The following is a 23,956-nucleotide window of genomic DNA, read 5'->3' as shown; positions in this document are numbered from 1 at the left end:
GGGGGTGAGACAGGGAGATTGGCGGGAGGGGCTGGAGAGAAGGGGAGAGGCAGTGTGCAGTGCGGGGGTGCTAGGACAGCTTTGGTATCCATCCGCGGCTGCCTCTAGTGCGGCGATTCCCCCCCCAGCCATCATTGCTTCCCCAGCGCCACGGCCCCCGGGCCCCCGCGAGCACAGCCCCAGGAAGACTGACAGAGGCCGGGAAGTGAGGGAGGTCGCCACGTCAGGGTGTGCGGGGTGCGGGGAGGCAGGGCGAGCGGCGGGAGCACGCCCCTGAGACTGGGGCTGGTGCAGGCCCCGCCCTCCGCGGGTCGGAACTAAGGTGGGCCTGGGAGGGGGCGTTCAGCTCTGACGCGGCCGTATCCCTCCGCCCCCTTCCCGACAACCTCCAGGCGAGTGTTCTCTCTGTGTCCTGCTGGGCCTCAACAGGCCAGCGGTGGTGCTAGTGCGTGGGGGCGGACCTTTTTCCGATTTGGCTAGCAGAGAAAGAGGTGAGAGTCCCAGCAACTGCTAGAGGAGAGATCAGCGCGGGGGTGGGGGTGGGGGTGGGGGGTGGGGAAGGAACCGGTTTTCTTAGGCCCTGAGCCTAAAAAAGGCCCAGTCCACTTTGGGTGGACTCCCTCAGACTGGGCAGCTCGACATCACCAAGGAGGCTAGCCTTCCCAGCGGATCCTCCAGAGAGGTGCGCAGTGTCTGGGACCCTGAAAAGCAGAAGATGGTGGCCTGTGGGGGTCTGGCCGGCCCACGGTGTAAGGGGAGGCCAGAGTGGCTCCAGGATCTTCTAGAGCCAGATAAGCTGACCACTTCCCAGGCAGCTTCCAGACTGCCTGTGTCCTGCCCTGGACGGTTGTTGTACTTTGAGAGGGCTGAAGGGGGAGAGATTTAAGGGAGAAATGGCGGCGAGGGGGAGGAGGCTTGAGAGGGGTCCAGGATAGGCCTCTAACTTAGGTTCAGCTGAACTGGTGGGAGGAGAGTCCTCTTCCTCACTTTGCTCTGATTCCAGGCAGGAGTTTGTTGGACCCTGGTGTCCAGGAAGTGCCTTCCCTTCCACAAACTCCTGCTTAACATCAAGAGTCAGTTTCCTGTCTCCACAGTAAATCTGGGGAAGGGGAGAAAATTGACTGTTCATCTACTTTTAGCACAGCGTTGTTTATTGCCTTCTAGATTTAAATTTTCATGCCCAATTTAATGTTGAGGATGAAGAGTTGGTCAAATTTCATTGCAATGGACCATATAAATAAATAGCATGATTTTAACTTATGTTTGGCATTCAGAATCTGTTTTCTGAACACCCCAATCCACTGTAAGTAATATTTTGCTATGTAAAAGTTAAGAGTAAGGGGAAATCTTTCTGAAAGATCGCTTTGGAACATTTGAAGTCAATCTGTTTATTCTGTGTCCTTTTGGAACCTGAAACATGATCATCTCCAGCCATTTCTCATAGTCCCTATCACTTTTATGTAGAAGCACTCTCACAGAAGATGCCATGCATTTATAAAGGAGCATTTGGGGGAGCTGCTATGGATGCCACAGTTCATTTACTTAGTTTCTGGTGCTCTAAAGGAGGTGATGAATTTAGATTCTGGAAATCTGTCCATTAATATGTATTTTCTATTTTGTACATGTTTTCATGGTATTTTGATGAATAGCATTTTCCTTTTCTACAGGTTGTTGTCAGCCTGGCCAGAGGACTCTTCTTGGATGGGAAGAATAGCATCACCTGATAGGATTGCATCTTTGTTGGCAGATTGGCACAGGTGGTAAATTAAGGTAGGATATAGAAATGTGTGGAAAGGGGGGCATATGAAGAGTATATTGAAATAACAGGGACTGGGAGTATGGCCTAGTGGCAGAGTGCCTGCCTAGCTCCTCAGTAACACAAAAACAGAAAAGGTGGTGCTGTGGCTCGTGGTAGACTGTTAGCTTTGAGAAAACTAAGGGCAGTGCTCAGGCCCCAGGACTGGCAAAAAAAGTTGAAATAACAATGCATATTATCTTTCCAAGTAAAGTTGCCTATGTCCCACTGCCTATCGGTCCATCTTGTTTGGGAAAGAGAAATTTAGCTCTTGCTGGGAAGATGATTGACTTCAGAATTAGGAAGAGGTGTAACAAGATGATTTCTGGTCTTGGGAGAGAATGCTAAAAAGTCATTTAGAAGAGACAAAAGCATAAGAGACATTGAAGATTGCCTTGAATACACAAGGTTTATGTTACAAACTTTGCCAATGGTACTAGTCCATCTCAATCTTTGTTTACTTATTTACTGATTTATTTAGTTATTTAGTGCTGATTTCAGGGCCTGGCCACTGTCCCTGAGCTTTTTTTTTCCATATTTTTTTGTTGTAATTAGTAAAAGGGTTACATGATATTTGCCAGATAGAAGGTGCATTAATTCACATACATTGATACCCTTTCACATGTCTTGGTACCCATTTCCCTCCCCCCCCACACCCCCCACCCATCTTGGTTTTCCCCCCTTCCCTATCAAATTTCAAATATCCAAATACAAATAAATTCAATATATCAGATAACAAAGTGAGATACTATACCAATATGAGATAACCAAGGGACAGCAAAGGAGATGAGAGACAACATAGTACATTAAGGACAACAATCATTCATTATATGGCTTTTGTTTCAATATTCTGGAGGTCCTTTCAATTAGCTTCACATTATATGGCCTTATGTATCAAGATTTTGCGCTATTGCAGATCTCTGCTAGTAGAGCCCAAGGTTTCTATTGATTATGACGAATGAGGGAAACCATTGAGCCTAAGTTCCTTTGAGTCTGGCTTACTTCACTTAATATGATTTTTTCTAAGTCTTTCCATTTCCTAACAAATGGGGCGATGTCATTCTTTCTGACAGCAACATAGAATTCCATTGTGTACAAATACCATAACTTGTTGATCCATTCATCAACTGAGAGTCCCTGAGCTTTTGCTCAATGCTTGCATTCTACCTCTTGAGCCAAAGCTCTACTTCCATCTTTTCTGGAGTTAACTGGAGTTAACTGGAGTCTCATAGTCTTTCCTGCCCAGGTTGTCTTTGAATTGTGATTTTCAAATATCAGCCTCTTGAGAAACTGGGATTATAGGTGTAATCCATCAGCTTCTGGCTCAATCTTTATTTGCTTCTGCCTTTTTGCCCATCAATAGGACTATTTCTTTCTAGATTTCTGCAGAAGCTCACTTGGAGTTTAATAAGAATTAGAACCAAATTATTTGTTTGGATCCAGGGTGGATATGGGTGAGCATGAGCATAAGTCCTGTGGTTGATTAGGGATGGAGATGACTATTGGCTAATAAGTGAAACCAGGTATGTTGAAGCCATAAATTGTTTTCCAGCGTTCCTGGTATCTTTAACCTCATGTTTGCATACAGATAATGGGAACAGGGTGAGGATTGTATCTGTAGGTAACTGGTAGATACTGGGTCAAGAAATGGGATGTGAAACTATGATGAAGAACATGTAACTAAAGTTGTAGATTTGGAAAGTGCTTATTCGCAGACTAGAGTGCAGTTCAGTCTATCAAATCCACAGAAGTTCTAATCTCACATACATTTTTGTCCATAGATCTGCTTGGGTGTCAGCTCTGTGTCTTAACAATACTGGAAGTGAAGAAGAAAATTTTATTGAATTTTGGTACAGGTTGGTATGAAGCCTGTCTAGATATGCCTACTTGTGGAGTCCAAGTAGATGGGAAACTTCTTACTTTTCTTGATTTTTTTTCTGGTCTCAGGGCTTGAACCCAGTGCCTTGGCGCTATCACTGAAACTCTTTGTGTTCAAGGCTAATGCTCTACTCCTTGAGCCACAGCACTACTTCCAGCTTTTCATGAGTAGTTTGTTGGAGATGGGAATTTCACAGTTTCCTGCCCAGGCTGATTTTGAACTCTGGTCCTCAGATCCCAGCTACCTGAGTAACTAGGATTACAGGTGTGAGTCACAGTGCTCTCCCTACTACTGAATCTGTTGTGGTTTTGATGAGAAAAGAATGTTAGTATGTTGATAATATATTGGTGAGCATTAATGGAAGTGGGAGAAAGAAAATGAGGTAGCAGACTTTTCTATTTATTCAGTTCTACCACACAGTCTATCTGTATATTATTATCATTATTTTATTGTTGGGGTAATGTATAGAGGGCTTACAGTTACATTTGTCAGGTAAGGGATGTATTACTTCTTGCTCATTGATACTCCTCATGTTTTGGCCCCATTTCCCTTCCCCCTTCCCCTTCCAATCATCTTATTTTCCACCTTTCCCTTCCCCATTTCAAACTAACAAATAACTGTAATGTACTATACCAGGTAACAAAGTCAGATACAGTAACCACATGAGATTAACCATAAGGGCAAAAAAAGAGAAGAGAAATAACATAGTACATTAATAACAACAACCACAAAGACCTTCTATGTGTCTGTCTGCATAAAGAAAGAAAGTTGGAAGGTACTCAAAGGCCATTTCTTTCTTCTACTTCAGGTCTGTGTCCAGTGGTGGCCTTTGGATTGACAGAAGATCATTACTTTCTACAGGTCTGCTGTCAGACAACACCATCCTCCCTCAACCTGACTATGTCCTGTGTTCTTGTCCATAACGTTGATAGACGCTGTGTGTTTGGAAAAGAGACTGTGTGACTGCTAAACTATTAACTGACTCCTAATTCTTGCTAACAAATTGGTCTCTGATCCAGTACAAGTATTAAGAGACTGCACAGAAGCTCAGCACTGAACTAGTATATATAACTGAGCTTCAACCATGACTGGGACAAAGAATAAGAGTAGAGCGCATGCCAAAATTGTGAAAAGGGCAAGTGTACAAGGTAAAGCTGAAGAAAAGGAAGCTACTGGTGTAGTCAAACCAGTAGCCAAGAATGGGACCAAAGTCAAAGTCAAGGCAAAACCTAAAGCAGATGCAGTGAGAGAGATGAAAACTGTATCTAGGAATAAAGTTGTTGCTGATATGAAGGAAAGAGCCTGGTCAGAGCCTAAGGGTCCAGTGAAAGCCATAGCAGATTTCAGTTGCAAGAATGACAGGGAGGCTAATAGTTCCATAAGTAAAGATAAGGCTGGTACTGATACATGGTTCTGGGCTGGGGAAGAAGCTAGTATCAATTCCTGGTTCTGGAAGGGAGAAGAGGCTGGGAATCGCTCCATTACTAAGGATGAAAATAAAGCTATTACTGGTGTTCACAGTCGTGTTGAGGAATTAGAACCTATAGCCAGGCCCAGCTGCAAGTCTAGGTCAGGCGCTGAGGATGAAGAGGAGGAAGAGAATGTTATTGGAAACTGGTTTTGGGAAGGAGATGATTCCAGTTACGATCTTAATCCTAAACCTGTGTTCAGGATTGTAAAGCCTCAGCCAGTAGATGAAATTAATGAAAAAAATAGGCCCAAGGACTGGTCTGAGGTAACAATTTGGCCCAAAGCCCCTGCTGTAACTCCAGCAGTATTAGGATTTAGATCCCAGGTACCATCTGAGACAAGACTATCTTCATATATTGTTCTGTCCTCAGATGAGGAAAATAATCGTTCGTTGCCTGGCTCAGGAGCCTGCTCTTCTAAAGGTAATCGTTCAAGTTCACAGCCTATTCCTGAGTACCCATTTGGTTCTGATCGTTGCATCCAGACCTTAGATGAAATTAGACACCAAATTAAGACCAGGGAGGTGAATGGAACAAAGCCATTTGCTTGCCCTTGCAAAACAGAATGCTACCTGGGTTCTGGGGAATTTGAAAAACTTGTTTATATACTTAAGACAACTACTGATCCTCTCATTCATAAAATTGCACAGATTGCAATGGGTATCTATAAAGTTCATTCATTTGCCCAAGAATTCATCAATGAAGTGGGTGTAGTGACACTAATTGAAAGCTTACTCAGTTTTCCCTCCCCTGAAGTGAGAAAAAAGGCTGTAATTACTCGGAAGTCTCCTTTTGGAGATGAAAGACAACATAGGATTGAATTACATGTTAAGCATGTGTGTCAGGAAATCATATCTTTGCCTTTGAACTCACCTGGACAGCAATCTGGATTAAAGATACTAGGGCAACTGACTGCTGATTATATCCATCACTGCATTGTTGTCAGTTACTTCACAGAACTTTTTCATTTGTTGTCTCAGGGAAATCATAAAACTAGAAATCTTGTTTTGAAGGTACTCTTGAATATGTCTGAAAATCCAGCTGCAGCCAGAGACATGATCAATATGAAGGCATTGGCAGCATTAAAACTCATTTTTAACCCAGAAGAGGCAAAATCCAATCTTGTTAGTGCTGTGGCCATATTTATTAACATAAAGGAACATATTCGAAAGGGTTCAATTGTAGTTGTTGATCACTTGAGTTATAATACACTTACAGCCATTTTCTGTGAAGTTAAAGGGATTATTGAAGCAATGTAAAATGAGCTAGAAATGAAAGAATACTGGAAATGCTAAACACATTAAATTTTACATCTTTTGACACAGTGTTGTCTGTTACACGATCTACCTTAAAGCTAAAAATGCTTGGTGTATCAAATGAATATTACCTCTTGAGATGAAAATGTTTGTAGATTTTTATCTTGTTTAGAGTGGCAGATTTTTGATATTGTACTTAAAAAATAGTAAACCAGTTTGTCATAAATAAGCTCGCTTGATTATTAGTATCTGCTTATATCCATTTGTAGCTTTAAATGGCAAAAGAAGATATTTATTTGAAATCTAGTTGTAGAAATAAGGCATATACATAAAGGTAACTAATATTACCTACATTGTGTGTGTGTGTGTGTGTGTGTACATGTGTGTGTACGCACGTATATGCTCATTGCCAATGTGTCCTCACATTGCATAAAGGAGACAGGGTTTATTATAGGTTGTTTGATGTAAGAGAAATTCTATTTTTCTCCTATTACAGCTATAGCAATAGTCATTCTCTAAATGGAATTGGCCCTGAATCTCAGACAAAATGCACAGTTTACTTTTTATTCTACAGCTACATTTAATTTAACTTAAATTTTAGGCCTAATTCAGTTATTTCAGTCTTCTTCAGCCTATAGAGTAGTCACTATATTTACAATTTTTCCTTTCACTGTTACCTGTATGTTACATTCTTATTAATATACATTTTTATTAGTATATACTAGTTATACAAAGAATGATTTCACTGTTAAATTTTAAATTGTTGCATTTCAATTCATGCTCAGTTAAAAGGTATCTTAACTAGAATTAGAGGCATTGAATAATTTTTCCTAGGTTTCCACAGGCAACTGATGGCATACCTGTTTTTGGTTGTGTGTATGTGAGTGTGTATATGTGTTTGGAGAAGGGGAGGGGGAAGGAAGGGAGAGAGAAAGATATAGGGGCTTGAACTCAGGGCCTGGGTGCTGTGACTAAACTTTTTAGCTCAAGACTAGTTCTCTACCACTTGAGCCATAGCTCCAATTCTGTTTTTATTTGTTCTTTTTGCTGGGCTATATTTGAACCACTGTCCTCAGATTTCAGCCTCCTGAGTTGCTAGAGGTACAAATTTGAGCCACTGTCACTTGACTGGCATTGCTGTTTTACCTGATACCAGAACCCCTCTAAAACACCCCCCTACTGTCCTTCATAATTTTGGTTGATTGCATTCAAAGCTCAGAGACTGTTTGGTTATAATGGTTTAATTTTGCAATGGGCAATGCCCCTGGCAGATGTTACAGTTCTTACCCTCCTTCCAATCTATGTGTCCATTAGGCATTTACCTATATCTGTCTGGAGGTATGAGAAAAGTCTGAGATGAATGTGTGTATCTGACAGATGGTAGGTATCCAAAACTTTGAATAAATAATGTGTAGATACAGTGTCATCAGAATGTAAAACTTGATATGATCCTTCCTTTCTTCTTCTGTCCATATGGACTTTACCCCTAAAGAGCTAGAATCATTCTGTACATTGTTTCATGCCTTGCATTGAAAGAATAATAGTTGCTTTCTTTCTCCTTATAAAATCATACCTCAGTTTTTAAACCATTGTACTCTAGAAGGCCAAAACGGTTCAGACAAACTCAGATTATGCATTTCTACTAGCCAAAATTGAGATTAAACTGGAAAACTGAGAATAAATGGGAGAAAATTAAAACAAGAACTGCAATTTCAGCAAAGGACAGGAAAGCCAGGAGAAAGCTACGTAAGATAGTGATTGCCGGAAGTTATGGCTCAGAAAGTATCTCAGAATATTTGGGCTAAATTTGAGTTCTCTGAGACTTATGGTAGGAATTATGACCCTTGTGAGATAAGGAAAGTGTCTTTTTTTTGAGATTTTTCAGATAGTTACAGACCTAAAACAAGATTATATTGTAAATACTATTCTTCATTTTTTTCCTCCACAACTATGTTGTGAACTTATTTCTATATCAACAAATATGCTACAAAATATTTTTAATCATTTCATGATTTTATTGTTAACAGTTGATGTAAAGTTATAGTTTTTTATTGGACACAAATTTATTTATTTGAAGAATTAAGGAGTATAGAATTTACCATCTTACCTATTCATCTTAAAAGTTACCTTGGCAGGGGCAGGACCATGGCCTAGTGGTAGAGTGCTTGCTTAGCATGCCTGAAGCCCTGGGTTCAATTCCTTGGTACCACATACACAGAAAAAGCCAGAAGTGGTGGTGTGGCTCAAGTAGTAGAGCACTAGCAGTGAGAAAGTCCAGGGACAGTGCCCAAGCCCTGAGTTCAAGCCTCAGGATTGGCAAAAAAGAAAAAAAGTTTTATCTTTATAATTAAGTGCTATGCAGATCTACTACATGATTTTTAACAGATTTGTTGAAGTTTTACTAACGTGAAATTATGTATTTAAAGCACACCGTTTGGATAAGCTTTGACATAATATATGAAACTATAACTACAAGCTTGCAAAACTAGCTATCACCCCCAAAGCTTCTACATGCCCCCATAATTCCTCCTTCCTACTTTTTCTGTGTCCCCCTAGCCCAAGGCAACTACTGATCTGCTTTGTGAACACAATCATTTTTCATTTTCTGTAATCATATATATGTATATAAATGGAATCATACCTCGTGCTCTTGGAAGGAGGAATCTGGCTTATTTCTCTAAGAATAATTATTTGAGTTTAATATATGACATTTGTCTCAATAGGATGCCACTGTATGGCTTTACCACAATTTGATTATTAACTGTTAATGATCATCAAATTCAGAATTAAGTCATTAAAAGTAAAGCTGCTATTAGAATTCATGTACAAATGTTTCAATGTTTCAACTTTTATTCCTTCCAGATAAATACTGATATATTTAATGTTTTCTAAAGTAGTAGTAGTAAGTTTACATTCCAACTGCAGTATCTAAGAGTAATAATTCCTCTACATTCTTGCCAATAGTTGGTGTGGCCAAACTTTAAGTTTTTATTCATACTTCATAGTTTTAGCTTGCATATTATTACTGATATTGCCTCTTCATATGTATATTTGTCAACCATATATCTTTGTGAGATATGTCTAAATCTTTGTCTATTTAAAATATTTAGTTTTTGATTTTTGTAATTGCTTTTAAAGAGATTTTTGTATGTAATGTGATACATATAAAATGATACAAATGTGTTGTCAAATATATATATTGCAGATATTTTCTCACAGTTTGTGATATATCTATTCTTTTAATAATGTCTTTTGAACAGAAGTTTTTGATTAGTATCAGTTATTTTACTAGTTGAATGGACCTTGGTATTGTGTATATGAATGCATTACCTAATCAAGGACACAGAAATATTATCCTTTACTTCCTTCTAAAAGTTTTATAGTTTTAGGATTTGCAGTTATCTACTTTGGGTTCATCTTATACATTGTGCAAGTTCATGTTTTGTCATAGCCATGTCCAACTGTTTTAGCACTGTTGGCTAACAGGATTCTTTTTTGAGCTGCCTTGCTTTTTTATAAAAAAATATGTTCCTTCTGTATATTTGGTTCTATTTTCATGTTCTATATTGTTGCATTGATCTGATTATGTATCTTGATGCCAATACCACTTTGTCTTTAAATTAGGCAGCATGATTCTTTGAACTTTATTGTTTTCTTGGAATTACTTTGGTGTTATGTATTTCTATAGGAGCTGTAAAAAATTGTCAAATTCTACAAATACTACAGCTAATATTTTGACCAATATAACTTTGAATGAATAGATACATTTGGCAACAGTGGAAATCTAACACTATTGAATAAATAAAATATCTCACTTTTGTTAGGGATCTTATTTTCTCTCAGGAGCATTTTCTTCATGCAGTATTGGTTTTCAGCAGCTGTGTATTTTTTTAATGGTTGTATCACATATAGCTCATTTAGAAGATGTTTTTCCTATGAGACTTGAGACCACAGTGAGTATCTTCATTCATGTTTTCACATCTATTTGAAGATTTAATAAGATACATTTCTTGAAATGGAACTGCTTTGTTTAAAATGCTAAGTAGCAATTTTGTGTAGCTGAACTCTGTAAGGAACATACCTGCATTTGAACATGTTGGATTTTTGATCACAGTGGGAGATAAAACATTTTGGGAGGCTTCAAAAAGAAATGACATTGGGTGAGGACTCAATAATATTTGCATACCCAATGCTATGGACATGGTATTAGAAATATAAACATAACTACATAGACATAAAAACCTATGACTATAGACATAATGTTTTATTTCATAAATTAATATGTATCTATGATATACAAACCCTTAGCCTAATTTTGCTTATGTTCTAAAAACTTAAGTGCCAGTGATTGTATATAGAGAATCCCTTCTTGAACACTTGTTTGTTAAACATGTCATTTGAAATATGATGTAAAAATAAATGTTAATACATTTTTTAATAAAAAAAAAAGAAATGACATTGGGGGCCAGGAGTTTGGCCTAGTGGTAGAGTGCTTGCTTCGCATGCCCAAGGACCGGGGTTAAATTCCTCGGTACCACATATATAGTAAAAAGCTGGGAGTAGTTCTGAGGCTCAAGTAGTAGAGCTCTAGCCTTGAGAAAGCTCAAGGACAGTGTTCAGACCCTGAGTTCAAGGCCCAGGACTGGCCAAAAAAATGACATTGTAGGGTTGGTGCACTTAGATGATTTTAGAAATAATTTAAGGAAACAAGACCATAAATTGAAACAGTTCAAAAGATATCTGCTTTGATATCTTAAGCAAATCTTGTTCTATAGGTGGGGAATACTTAATTAACCAAGGCCAAATTTGTAGATGGGCAAAAAAACCCAGAAGTCACTACTTCAGTCAAAATGGAATATTTTTCTATTTTTGTGACTGTTTTTCTGCTTATATGTGATTACAGACTGGCCTTGAGTTTTATTTAATACATCTCAGTCACATTATAACTTTGTATGAGGTTAATATTCTATGAAATTATATGTAACACCAAGGCCTACTTGTGAGTGCTATTGGCAGATTTCTGGAGTCAGAGGCTGCATTCATTCTTCTCATGGATATTTATAAAATCCCACTCAACCTATAGAAAATGCAATGAATGATTATCTCTTTATAATCTAGCCCAATATTTGTCATCAATATTCTATGTTTTCCTTTTCATATGCAGAAAACTATCTTTAAGAATTCAGGTTTTTGGGCTGGGGGTTTGGCCTAGTGGTAGAGTGCTTGCCTAGCATGCACGAAGACCTGGGTTCAATTCCTTGGTACCACATACTTAGAAAAAGCCAGAAGTGGTGCTGAGGCTCAAGTGGTAGAGTTCTAGCCTTGAGCAAAAGAAGCTCAAGGATAGTGCACAGGCCTGAGCTTAAGCCCAGGACTGGCAAAAAAAAAAAAAAGCAGGTTTTTTGGGCCGGGAGTTTGGCCTAGTGATAGAGTGCTTGCTTAGCATGCACGAAGACCCAGGTTCGATTCTCTGGTACCACATACATAGAAAAAAGCCAGAAATGGTGCTGTGGCTCAAGTGCTAGAGCTCTAACCTTGAGAAAAAAAACCCAAGGACAGTGCTCAGGCCCTGAGTCCAAGCCCAGGACTTGCAAAAAAAAAAAAAAGAATTCAGGTTTTTTGTCTGCTTGGTGCCATAGATATTCAGAACATAAGGAAGTTTCTGCTCTTTAATGTGTGCGTAGAATTGTTTCTGTTTAAGGATTTGCGAACCTTCTAATGCCAGTTGAGAAGATAAATAAATGACTATCCTGTAAAGCACTTTTGTGTTGACTTATTTATATTTTTAATGCTTTGTTTTTAAAACCATATGTAACTATTGATAATTTTAGTATTAGCATTACATGGAGGGAAAAGATGAGTAATTGCATCTAAAACTTCTAGATACTTAGACTTTTATCTGGATAAGAAGGTAAGGACTAATGGGAACATTTGAGTTGGGATAGCTAGGGTCTGAAGGAGGTAGGCCAAACCCTTGCAGTTTACCCTTTTCAATGAAAAAAGTATAGTATCTAGGGATTAGAGGACAATAAATTGTTTCAATACAATCTAAGTAAAAGGTTCACATTTTTTTTCTATCAATGTTGGTTTTAAAAATTGCATCCCTGCATTCTGAAATACTATGAGTTACTACAAAAAATACTTTCGATGTGTGACATCTCTTACATTTCACATGGTTCTTTTTATTCATTGTAAATAAAAGTAAACTTGGATAAATTTAAAATAACTTAATTGTCGCATATTATGAGTATCAATTTGTAAATTTACCCTTTGACTTAATGTACATTTTTTTTTGTGGATCATGGGGCACTGCCCCTGAGCTCTTCAGCTCAAGGCTATCACCATTCATTTGGGCCTGAGCGTTGTCCCTGAGCTCTTCAGCTCAAGGCTACTGCCCTACCCTTGAGCCACAGCCCCACTTCCCATTTTCTAGAGGTTAATTGGAGATAAGAGTCTCAGGTCCTTTTGTGCTGTGCTGGCTTTGAACTTTGATCCTTAGATCTCAGCCTCCTGAGTAGCTAGGATTACAGACGTGAGCCACCGCATCCGACTTTAATGTATATTTATAAAGTGTAGCCACTAAATTCTCTATATTTAACCTATTAGTTTCTCTCAGTAAATTATTTTAATCTCAGTTAAATGGACAATTTATAATTATGTACAAATATTTTGTTACCTATTAAGGTTGACATTTTGCACATTTTTAGAAGTGTTTAATTTGTACACAGAGTTATACTCTGACCAATAATTGTTGAGTGTATGAGCATCCTGAATGGGTGCATTGAACTACTGTCCTTATCTCTTAAGTTTGAATTTTCAAGATGTGTCTATCAGTTACTGCACTACCATAATTGACTCTTGCTTTTACAGAGTATACCTGTCTATGATACTATCTTTGTTAGAGAAGTTAGGCGTTCAAAATTACTTTCTAATTTTTTATTGTGTTCTGAAATCCATTACTAAGTTCAAAATATTCTTTGTATCTCTATATCAGGGGATGTGTGTTTGTGTGAAGGTGTCTTTTTCTGCTTGTAGGTAAATGTATATATCCCAATAAAGTCTTACTTTCATTTCATTTCTACATTTTTATGAACTTGTTTTATGAAGGTACTGTTTAGTTAGGATAATTATGCATATATAAAAGCTTTCTGAGAGATTATTTACTATATGAACATATTTTCAGCTGGCTGATCAAAATATTTTTAAATATTTTTTAACCATTCAAGATGTATTTATATTTCCAGATTGGACACACATTTTACTTAGAGTTCAATTAGACCATATTTACAAGAAAAAACATTGAACTCTCTTTGACACTTTTATGAACTACAAAAATAAGAGAAAAACAAGCAGTAACAAAAGCCTACTGTCCACTAACATGACCATCGAATTCTCAGAGTTATGAAAAATGTCAGAAACAATTTTTTTGAAGAGATGTCAAAAGTTTTTATAACTCCAGTTGCTGTAGGCCTGACCTATTGTTATTTTTAAACATTTTCTTTCTTCTACTCCAGAAGATTTATCTTTTTATTTATCCCTTAGCAAGGCCAAACTGGATTTATGAACAGTATATTGACATATTATGATTCTCTAACTGACTATATAAAATTGGGTTAGAAATGTCCAAACACATATTGTTGTAACTTTATTTATTTATATATTTATATATATATTTATTTATTTATTTGCCAGTCCTGGGCTTGAGCTCAGGGCCTGAGCACTGTTCTTGGACTTTGTCAATGCTAGAGCTCTACCATTTTAGACTCAACACCACTTCCGGCTTTTTTCTGTGTATGTGGTACTGAGGAATCGAACCCAGGTCTTTGTGCATGCTAGGCAAGGACTCTACAACTAGGCCAAACTCCTGGCCCCTGTTGTAACTTTAATTTATATACTGTAGTGTGTGTTTTAAATAACAGGCAGAAAAATAATTGGAAATTAGTTTTCCAATTTGATAATGTTACTGTATATTTTAAAGTTTGTTTTTAATATATGATACCACATAAAATAACTATTATGAATAAAGTCCAGCGATATGGAAAAAAATCAGGTTTTTAATCACTATTATGTTGCTTCTCTAGACTTCAGTTTTTGCATATGCCATCCTTCTTTACATAATTATTTTTTCTATATGTCAGTACTTGTGCATGAACTCATAGTCTTTGCACTTACCATTTTGTTTTTTCAAAACAATTTTAAGTAAAAGAAAAAGCTATCTCTTACAATACATTGCATAGGTCCCATACCTTTGCAAAGATTAAACCTCCATCTAACATTGAGTCTCTATGACAGTTACCTGGGGTGGGGGGCTAGGAGTGCTACATGTGTGTCTCTGTGTGTATGCTATTTACTTATTTTGTTAATCATGGGTTTCATAGTGATATTTCCATACATATGTATAATGTTCTTTGGTCATATTCACCCACTGCATTATCCTTTCTTATCCTCTTTTCCTTCTTTTTCTTTTCCTTGTTTCATAGTCTTGCTTTTACATCTATATCCATGTCTCTTTATCTCTAATGTCCACATATGAGAAAAGACATGCAATATTTGTCTTTCTTTCTGCATCTGAGTTATTTCAATTAACATGTTCTTCAATTCCATCAACTTGCTTGCAAATTGCATAATTTTAATATTTGAATAGAACTTCATTTACACATACTACATTTTCCTTATTCATTCATCCATTGATGTGTCACCATAAGACTCCATTACCACTGATTATTCTATGGTATAAAAAGCTGAGCACTTAACTACTACTAAGGGTTCATCTCCTATATGAACAAAGAAATGAGGTGTGAAGCACAAGGCATTCACAAAACCTTATTTTAAAGATCAAAGCTGAGAACTAAATATTAGTTCCTTGGACAGCAGCTGCCTTTGCCTTTAGTAATTGTATTCATGCATGGATCAATGTCTAACAACATAAAGGTAGAAATTAGTATAACAAAGGAAATTTTGAGAAATAATGAATACATTCAGAGGAATATTGTACAATGGTGAAATATTTGGTGCATCCAACCAGTCTGTCCTGAAACAGATTTCTCATTTGGCCACAATGAACAATCGCCCAGCTGTCAGGGAACATTTGTCATACTGAAAGCACATCTTCTATACCAAGCACAAGATGAGAAGTGGAGGAAAGGACTATACTCTCATTGTTAGACTAGACAGTAAATTATGCTTTGATAAACAGACGGATTTCAGGAGATTTAAATTCGTAATCAAAGTATGATCATGAGGAACTCTGATTGAAGCATTCAGTATAGGACATATCTTGAGCACAATTCATGGAGTTCATATCTGTTTAATACCTTGTTCACCTACTAGTATATAAAGCGGGTCAAATAGCTATCTCCATGATGTGGGTGTTTATGTAAGTGTTTGATTCATTTACAATTTGTTTTCTAAATAAGTTGTTATATTTTCAATATAATGAAGCACCTTTGAAAAGCAAAAATAAATGGGGTCATTAATCGAAATAAAACAATACTATTATTTTTTTTTAAAGTGTCTCATTGACTTTCCTGTCTGGGCTGGCTTCGAACCATGGTCTTCAGATCTCAGCCTCCTGAGTAGAATTATAGGCATGAGTCATTGGCTCTTTTAAAACAAAAGGAAATGATCCCACTATACCATCCAACACATTCACAAACAGCAATGATGCTGAAGACGGTATATAGTAAAAATATGTGGTTTGTTGACTTTGATTAAAACAAATCCTGATGTCTGAAGAATGATACCACTGCAGAATAAATTTCAAAACTCAAAAATACCTGAATATGCTTAGCATTGTCTTTATTGGACACTATGGTTGAACAAAATTAAGAATGTTTTCATTGGCTACACAAGATTATTAGTTTATGAAAAAGCTAGAATTTTCATGAAGTTTTCGTCTCATTCCAATGAAATGTTCTCAACATTAAATGAATACACCCTTAAATATGGCACTAGGTACTGGCTGGTTTAAACATTAACTGATGTGGTGCCTATGCTGTGTCATTACCATATAGATGGTCAAACAACTACCCCTATAGAATAGGAATACTGGTGATGTGCTTATTCTTTTCATAAAAGTTATGGGTCTGAGGGACTCATTTTATGTTGTTTCATGTCAAGTGAATGATAAGAACAACAAAAAAAAATCTAAGAATGAGAAAAGTTTCTTAACTACCTTCCATGTGTCAGGAAGTACACCAAACAATTATATGTAGGACATACCATTTCATGGTTTTCATCTCTATTCCCTAAAAGAATCTGTTTCAGAGAGAGTCACTTCCCCCAAATATTAACAACTATCAGTAGTAGCCTGTTTCATTATGACTCTGAAACATTCTTTGGTGGGGTCAGCCTGGGTGCAATCTCTGAGCTTATTTGTGTTCAAGGCTATTGCTATACCACTTGAGCCGCAGCACCACTTCTTGCTTTTTCTAAGTAGTTTATAGGAAACAAGAGTCTCCTGGACTTTTCTGCCCAGGCTGGCTTTGAACTGCAATCCTTATTATGTTACGTTTCAATGCCCTTATATCGCTAGTAGGAGCTGGTAAAAGATCTACTAGTTAAGCTGGGTGTGGTTGCTCACAACTGTAATCCTAGCTACTTAGGAGGCTGAGATCTGAGGATTGTGGTTCAAAGCCAGCCTGGGCACTAAAGACTGCGAGATTCTTATCTCCAATTAACCACTAGAAAACCGCAAGTGGCGCTGCATCTCAAAGGATAGGGTGATAGCCTTGAGCTGAAGAACTCAGGGACAGAGCCCAGGCTCTGAGTCCAAACTCCATAACTAACCAAAAACAATCTACTAGTTAGTTCTCAGGAAATTCATTTGTTGGTTGTAAAGTGCTTGCTGAAAGTTAAATGCTGCTTTACAAACTATAATGCAACTTTCTTCCCCTGCCAGTTGTATAAAATAAGCAGAAAATTTCAAATGAGCATTTTACCAATTATATTTAATCCATTTGTCTTTTTATGATTACCCATTAGTTTTATAGAACAGTGGCTTTCATTATGTTGCTTAATATATATATGTATATATATATAATGTGCTTTGATCATATTCATACTCCATCACTCTTCTCTTCTTCCTCCTTACAGTAGTCTCCTTCCTTTTCCAAATAATCTATCTTATTTTCTACTTCAGGAACCAGAGAAGGATGTCCATTTTCTCCACTCCTCTTCAACAATAAGGCAAGAAGGCAAGAGAAAAACATAAAAGGTACCCAAATAAGGAAAGAAGTAAAACTATCCCTCTTTGCAAATGACATGACCTGTATTTAAAGAGCCCATTAGATTCCTCCCCCAGGTTACTTGAGCTGATCCTAAACTTTGGGAAAGTAGCAGGATATAAAAATGACCCATGGCTGGGAGCTGGTGGCTCATGCCTATAAGCCTAGTTACTCAGGAGACTGAGATGTGAGGATCATGGTTCGAAGTCAGCTGGGGCAGAAAAGTCCCTGTGAGACTCATCTCCAATTAATCACTCATAAACTGGAAGTGATGCTGAGGCTGAAGTGGTAGACTTCTAGCCTTGAGCACAAAGAGGCTCAGGGACAGTGCCCAGGCCATGAGTTCAAACCACACAACTGACCAAAAAAATCAATCCACGAAAATCAGTAGCTTTTTGTATGTCAAAAAAGAGAAGACTGAGACTGAACTCAGGAAAGGAATTCCATTTGTAATAATCTCAAAATATTAAAATTCCAAGGAATGAACTTAACTAAAGTTGTGAAGGACCTCAATTGTGAAAAACTGAAAAATCTGAAAAAAAAATTGAATCAGATTTAAGGAAATGGAAAAACATTCCATTCCCCTGGATGGGAAGAATTATCATTGTAAACATGGGAATGCTGCCCAGAGGAATTGACAAAATCACTGTAATACCCATCAAAATCCTGACAGCTTCCTTCAAAGACAGAGAAACAGTCTAAAAATCATATGGAAGAACAAAATAGTAAATTTTAAATAATAAAACAGAAATTTATATGTATTTTTGCTACAGTCAATATACAAAATCAAACAATGTGTTATATTTTTAAACAAAACACAGAGAAATGCAGCAGCAAGGCTTACTGAGTGTTTAGCTACCGCTTTGCTACATGTGGTTATCTCCTTCAGGCATGCTCATCCAAAATGTTGATTTGGGCCATTTTTTATGGAAAGAATTCCACTTCCCACCAGGGTCCTGAAGAGAAATTTCAACCAATGGCTTTCTTTACGTTCCTCTCATTCATTATTCCTGGAGATGGAGTGATTTCTCAGAAGCACTTTACCCTTTGGTCATCAATACAAACAGGTCCTCTCTTTTTGCTAGGACTAGATTAAATTCTTTAACATGATATACTCTATGAATATATTCTTATTCTATGATAAAAATCTCTTCTTCTTTCCCCAAATGATTGAACCTGAGCAGAACCTCAGTTCTAGCTACTTCCTAGAAGCAGCCGCTTCCCAAAGAAGTCTGTACCTCCATGCTTTTCTGTAGTAATCCATCAGCCCTGGGAATTCATGGAGTAAGCATCTACTGTGTGCATTGCAGGGTTCACCCCTTTCCCTTACAGTTTCAATGTGTCTGATACATATATTTGAAGAGGATGAGAACTTTTTGAAGATAAACTTTCCTAGAGATAAAGATTGGTTAGCAATGTACCCTGCTAGTGGAGAGTGGGAGCTATCACTGAGGTGTCGGAGACATTCTCCCCTTCCCTGAATTCTTAGTGTAAAATTTGCAGCTTGATCAGAACGCTTGTCTTGCTGCCTTCTTCGTGTCTCCTGTCCCTTTCATTCCTCCCTCTAGGTTCTTGGCCCTAGTTGACGTCCCGCCGGACAGGACAAATGGCGCCCGAGGCTGAGGAACGCTGTCTTCCAGGAAAACTTGGATCCAAGTGATTGTGTGACCAGCTCGGAGTGACCCGCCCGAGACATCTCGGTCAACGCTGAGTGGAGACGGCGAAAGGTAAGTGACTGACCATGGGACAGGCATCATCGTCACAGGAATTGTTCATAGGCTCTCAAGACACAAAGAACTTGGGTTAAAAAGAATTAAGTACGGCGAGGAGGTACTGCGACAGGCCTCCCGACCCCCTTCTCTCATGCCCCGGCTCTCCACGAGCCCGATCCCCCTATGCCTGATTTATCGGCCTTGCGGCGATCACTCCAACATAGACGGGAACATATTCAGCTCCTTAAAGAGTTGCGTTCCCTCCCTCGATTCAGAACTCTGCCACCTTGCTTTGGAAAAACCAAACCCTCTTAGCTTTCCTGGTAACCCGGAGCCAAGCTGGAGATCAGATTCATGTAAATATTGCAATTGTGGTCAAATAAGGAAGATTTTCTGCTTGAAACTGTAAATAGTGCATGCTTGGCCATGTATGCTGTAAATAGCCTTTACCAAATGTGTTTGGCAAGAATTGTTTTTATGTAGATAAAATGATCATTGATCTTAAAGATTGCTTTTTTACAATTTCCCTACACTCTGATAATATTTTGTTGGCAGCTTAGGACAGGTCAGATCTACAAAATCAACTGGTGCTCATAGCGTCCAGATTTAAAAGCAGAGGTATGGAGATTTCAGATCTCTGGGAGGCCTTAACATGTGCCGTGTTAATGGTAGCCATTCTTTTCAATTGGGCCACATGGGACTGCATATGTCTCCTGGTGAGAGGGAGGAAGATTAACTTGGGAGAGGATCCTCCCCTTGGGGTCTATCAGACTTTGTCTGCCCTTAAGGCATCTAGGGCCAAGGAAACTTTAAATAAGGAGTGCTCAGAGTTGTGGAAAGTTAGCCCTTCCACTGCTCAGGTTTTAGAGCCTTGCCCTGAGGAGGGATTTTTGGGCCCCTTTGATCCTGGGATTGGGCCCCAGAGCCCTTCACCAAGTGCTCCAGCCCCAGAATTTGCGGCAAACAATTGGGGTGCAGAGGAACCTCCACCATTGTACTATCCCTCTTGGCGCGCTTCACCTCGTGTTAAACCGTAAGAGGAGGTTAACCCGCCATTTTCCTCCTCCCCACCATGCTTGATAAATGCTAACCCTGGGGGCAATAGACCCACCCTAAAAGAGCTTAAGAAAGCAGTCTCCAAAAATGGGCCTAATTCGCCCTGGGCCAAAACCATCCTCCAAAGCCTGGCTCATCAGCAATCCTCTCAGGCCTTAAGATCCCAGCAACTAGAAACTGCCACAGGCCCCAGCTCTTGGGTGTAGCTGGCCCAGCACCATCTTAGCAATTGGCAAGCCCCCTGTCCTGGCTAGAGCCATTCAGCCGCTGTTATGGAGAGACAAGATATGGATGTTGTGGCATTCTATGATGACTGCATTAATTATGAAAAAATTGGCATAGAACTGCTTCCCCAATTCTAGAGGCCACAGTCTAATCGCATGGGGAGCAGTGGCCTATTGGTGGGAAAAACAGTTGGAGCTACTAAAATTAATAAGGATTAGGCAAATACAAGTTTCAAATACAGGTTTCTTCATGATCTCCCTACAGTAAATATGTTCATGGGAACCACCCAACCAGGGCTCCCAAGTCTTTTTTTTTATTGTAATTAGTACAAGGGTTACATGATATTTGCCAGATAGAAGGTGCATTAATTCACATACATTGATACCCTTTCACATGTCTTGGTACCCATTTCCCTCCCCCCCCACACCCCCCGCCCATCTTGGTTTTCCCCCCTTCCCTATCAAACTTCAAATATCCAAATACAAATAAATTCAATATATCAGATAACAAAGTGAGATACTATACCAATATGAGATAACCAAGGGACAGCAAAGGAGATGAGAAACAACATAGTACATTAAGGACAACAATCATTCATTATATGGCTTTTGTTTCAATATCCTGGAGGTCTTTTCAATTAGCTTCACATTATATGGCCTTATGTATCAAGATTTTGCTCTATTGCAGATCTCTGCTAGTAGAGCCCAAGGTTTCTACTGATTATGATGAATGAGGGAAACCATTGAGCCTAAGTTCCTTTGAGTCTGGCTTACTTCACTTAATATGATTTTTTCTAAGTCTTTCCATTTCCTAACAAATGGCTCCCAAGTCTTTTATCAATTCCTAATAATTTGTGTATTTATGCTATTGAGATAAAAGATTGCTTTTTTCTAGAAACAGTGGTTTTCCTTTAACAACCTTTTCGTAAAAGATGCCCAGGTGAAAAGCAAAGGCCTCTGGAGGTAAGTATCGGCCGACCCCCTGTCTGTTTTGTTTTGTTTTATTTTTATAAAAAAAATAAATAAGGGCCGGGAGTTTGGCCTAGTGGTTAAAGTGCTTGCCTAGCATGCATGAAGACCCGGGTTCGATTCCTTGGTACCACATACATAGAAAAAAGCCGGAAGTGGTGCTGAGGCTCAAGTGGTAGAGCTCTAGCCTTGAGAAAGTCCAAGGACAGTGCTCAGGCCCTGAGCTCAAGCCCAGGACTGGCAAAATAAATAAATAAATAAATAAATAAAAAGTGCACTGTGGGCCTAAAACAGAGGCCTGGGTGGTCAAGGGACGCCTTGACCCCCCTTCTGAGTTTCTTGTCGATAACAGGGCATACCTGAGAGTACATTCATCTGAGCTCATGTTTTTGTGTTAAGTGTATCTGATTGAGTCCAATTTTCTTGTTATATGTCAATGTCTGATTCTGCTTAAAAGTCTCAGCTTCTCTGTCTTGTTCATGTTACATAGTTTTCCTTGGGTATTTTTTTTGTTTTGTCCAGTTTTGTCTTTAAAATTTGTACCAGTTCTAAATATGGATCCTTATGGTTTTTCTGCGTGTACTCAAGCACATCCTTGTTATCTATTTGAATATTTCTGGGAAATAAAAAGTTTTGGCTCTACTCGGGCCTGGTATGGCCCCTCCCAATCGGCTGCAGCTGAGGTGAGCAGAGGACAGACAAAGAAGCTGCAGTCTTCAGTCTAGTTTCCTTTTTCCTACAACCTGCCGAAGTGACAGTCTGGAGACAGTTGGTGGCAGGACACAAACTTCAGTCTTAAATTTTAGCTAGTCGCTTTGTTAAAAAGTTTTGTTTTAAAACTTGGTTGTCACCCACAAGAATAAGATTAGCAAAAAACCCTCATGGTACTAAAATTTCCGGAAAATGAACGGCTGATATTAATTTTGTGCGCTTCAAGATCTTTGAGTATGAATGTGTGTGCGAATGGGTGTGAGTGAACATGTTCAAGGTTAAATTGTTAGCATGCTGTATAAAGCAATGGTTGAGCTCATTTGAAACACTAAATCTAAGTCTAAACTTCAAGAAAATTAGTAGGTTTGAATGTTTCCTATGTCTCAAAGGATTATTGCATTGTTTTAAAGAAAAACTGGTAAAAAGTATTTTTCTAAAATCTGGTACTGCAGTGCATACAGTTTTTACATTGTAAACATTGTATCCTGTTTAGCACAAGAGGTATTAGGGATTTGGGATTTATTACTTTAAGTTAAAGTTTGGAGACATGTATAAGAGATTTAAATGTAAAATTGTTCATTAACGTCAGAAATTTTGACTGTCTGTCTTTTCTTGCAAACTGACATTAGAAATCTGATGGTAAAATGTGGATAATGTGATTAGTATTTTAAAGGAATGTTTAAAGGTTTATCTCCATGCAATTGGGTGTATTTTAAAAAAGGAAGGAAACTAAGTCCAGACTTAGACTTTTGGTGCACTGATGTCTATAGTTCTTGCATTAGGGAAAAACTGTTATTTGAGTTTAAACTGTTGTTGGAGTTCTAGACAGTAATCTAAACTGCAAAAAAAAGAGCCTTTTTCTAAAAGGCAAGAGGAGTGCCTTGAGCCCTAGGGGGCCTGAAGGCAGAAGGAGTTCTTTGTGCCCTTAAAGGTTTTTCAATTGCAAATAAAGGCTAAGGTGTTAATTGTTTAAGCCAGTATCAGTAAAAGTTTTTAAGAACATTGGAAATGGGTTTCTAAACAATATTTGAAAGTGAAGTTGTCTTAAATGTTTAAAGAAAGAGAAAAAAGGAAAATTAGGACTACCAAAGTAATTGCTTAATTACGATTTCAGCTTGCTCTTGTAAGTTACCTTATAGCAACTTCCAGCTAGCCCATGGAGAAGGACAGCAATCCTTATTCAGATGTAAGTTTGGCTTTTACCAGGTTCTAGGTAAGCTCATGCTTAGAGACTATTTCTAAGTTGACCACCTTGTTGCTTTAATTGGAGTAACGTGGCCTTTTGTAGGACTCACTGATCTGAAAACTGCAGTTTTGAGCCAACCCCAGGCAAAGCAAAGTCCCTGTGAGACTGTGGTGTCTAATTTGGCAGCAGAGTGCTAATTGAGGCAGAGTTGCTTTGGAGCTCAAAGTGGCAGAGTGCTAGCCTTGAGCTGGAGAGCTGAGGGACAGTGCCCAGGCCCCGAGTTCAAGTCCAGCAACCAAGCAAGTGAAATGCCAGTGGGATGTTTATCCCTGTGTGGAGAGACACTACTGAGACAACGAAGCATCCAGATGCAGAAAGCCTCTGCGTGGATGGCAGAGATGGTGTCAGATCCTAGAGTCACTCGTGCTTGGCCATTCAATATTAATCAGAGCCGGGAGGTCATAGAATAGTTTG

The 23,956-nt window shown here is 38.5% G+C and overlaps 1 protein-coding gene across 3 annotated transcripts; it reads left to right on the top strand.

Moving 5' to 3' along the window:
• Window positions 1-413: 413 nt before the first annotated feature.
• Gprasp3 (G protein-coupled receptor associated sorting protein family member 3) lies at window positions 414-12,463 on the top strand. Of its 3 annotated transcripts, none has more exons than XM_090325576.1 (4): window positions 414-491; window positions 1,668-1,770; window positions 3,577-3,651; window positions 4,483-12,463. In XM_090325576.1, the coding sequence occupies exon 4, from the start codon at window positions 4,759-4,761 to the stop codon at window positions 6,400-6,402; it is 1,644 nt and encodes a 547-aa protein (XP_090181702.1). In that variant the 5' UTR covers window positions 414-491; window positions 1,668-1,770; window positions 3,577-3,651; window positions 4,483-4,758; the 3' UTR covers window positions 6,403-12,463. The 3 variants fall into 3 exon arrangements, with proteins under 3 accessions (XP_090181702.1, XP_090181704.1, XP_090181703.1); XM_090325577.1 differs by lacking the exon at window positions 414-491 and adding an exon at window positions 597-682; XM_090325578.1 differs by lacking the exon at window positions 3,577-3,651.
• Window positions 12,464-23,956: the final 11,493 nt, after the last annotated feature.

This window comes from Megascapheus bottae, chromosome X (assembly GCF_031878675.1).
Source record: "Megascapheus bottae isolate mThoBot1 chromosome X, mThoBot2.hap1, whole genome shotgun sequence".
NCBI lineage: Eukaryota > Metazoa > Chordata > Mammalia > Rodentia > Geomyidae > Megascapheus > Megascapheus bottae.
This window is presented reverse-complemented; position numbering and strand designations above follow the sequence as displayed.

What these genes read in the sequence shown, in the direction of transcription:
- Gprasp3 (XM_090325578.1), top strand. Translation starts at nt 4,759, where the DNA reads ATGACTGGGACAAAGAATAAGAGTAGAGCGCATGCCAAAATTGTGAAA.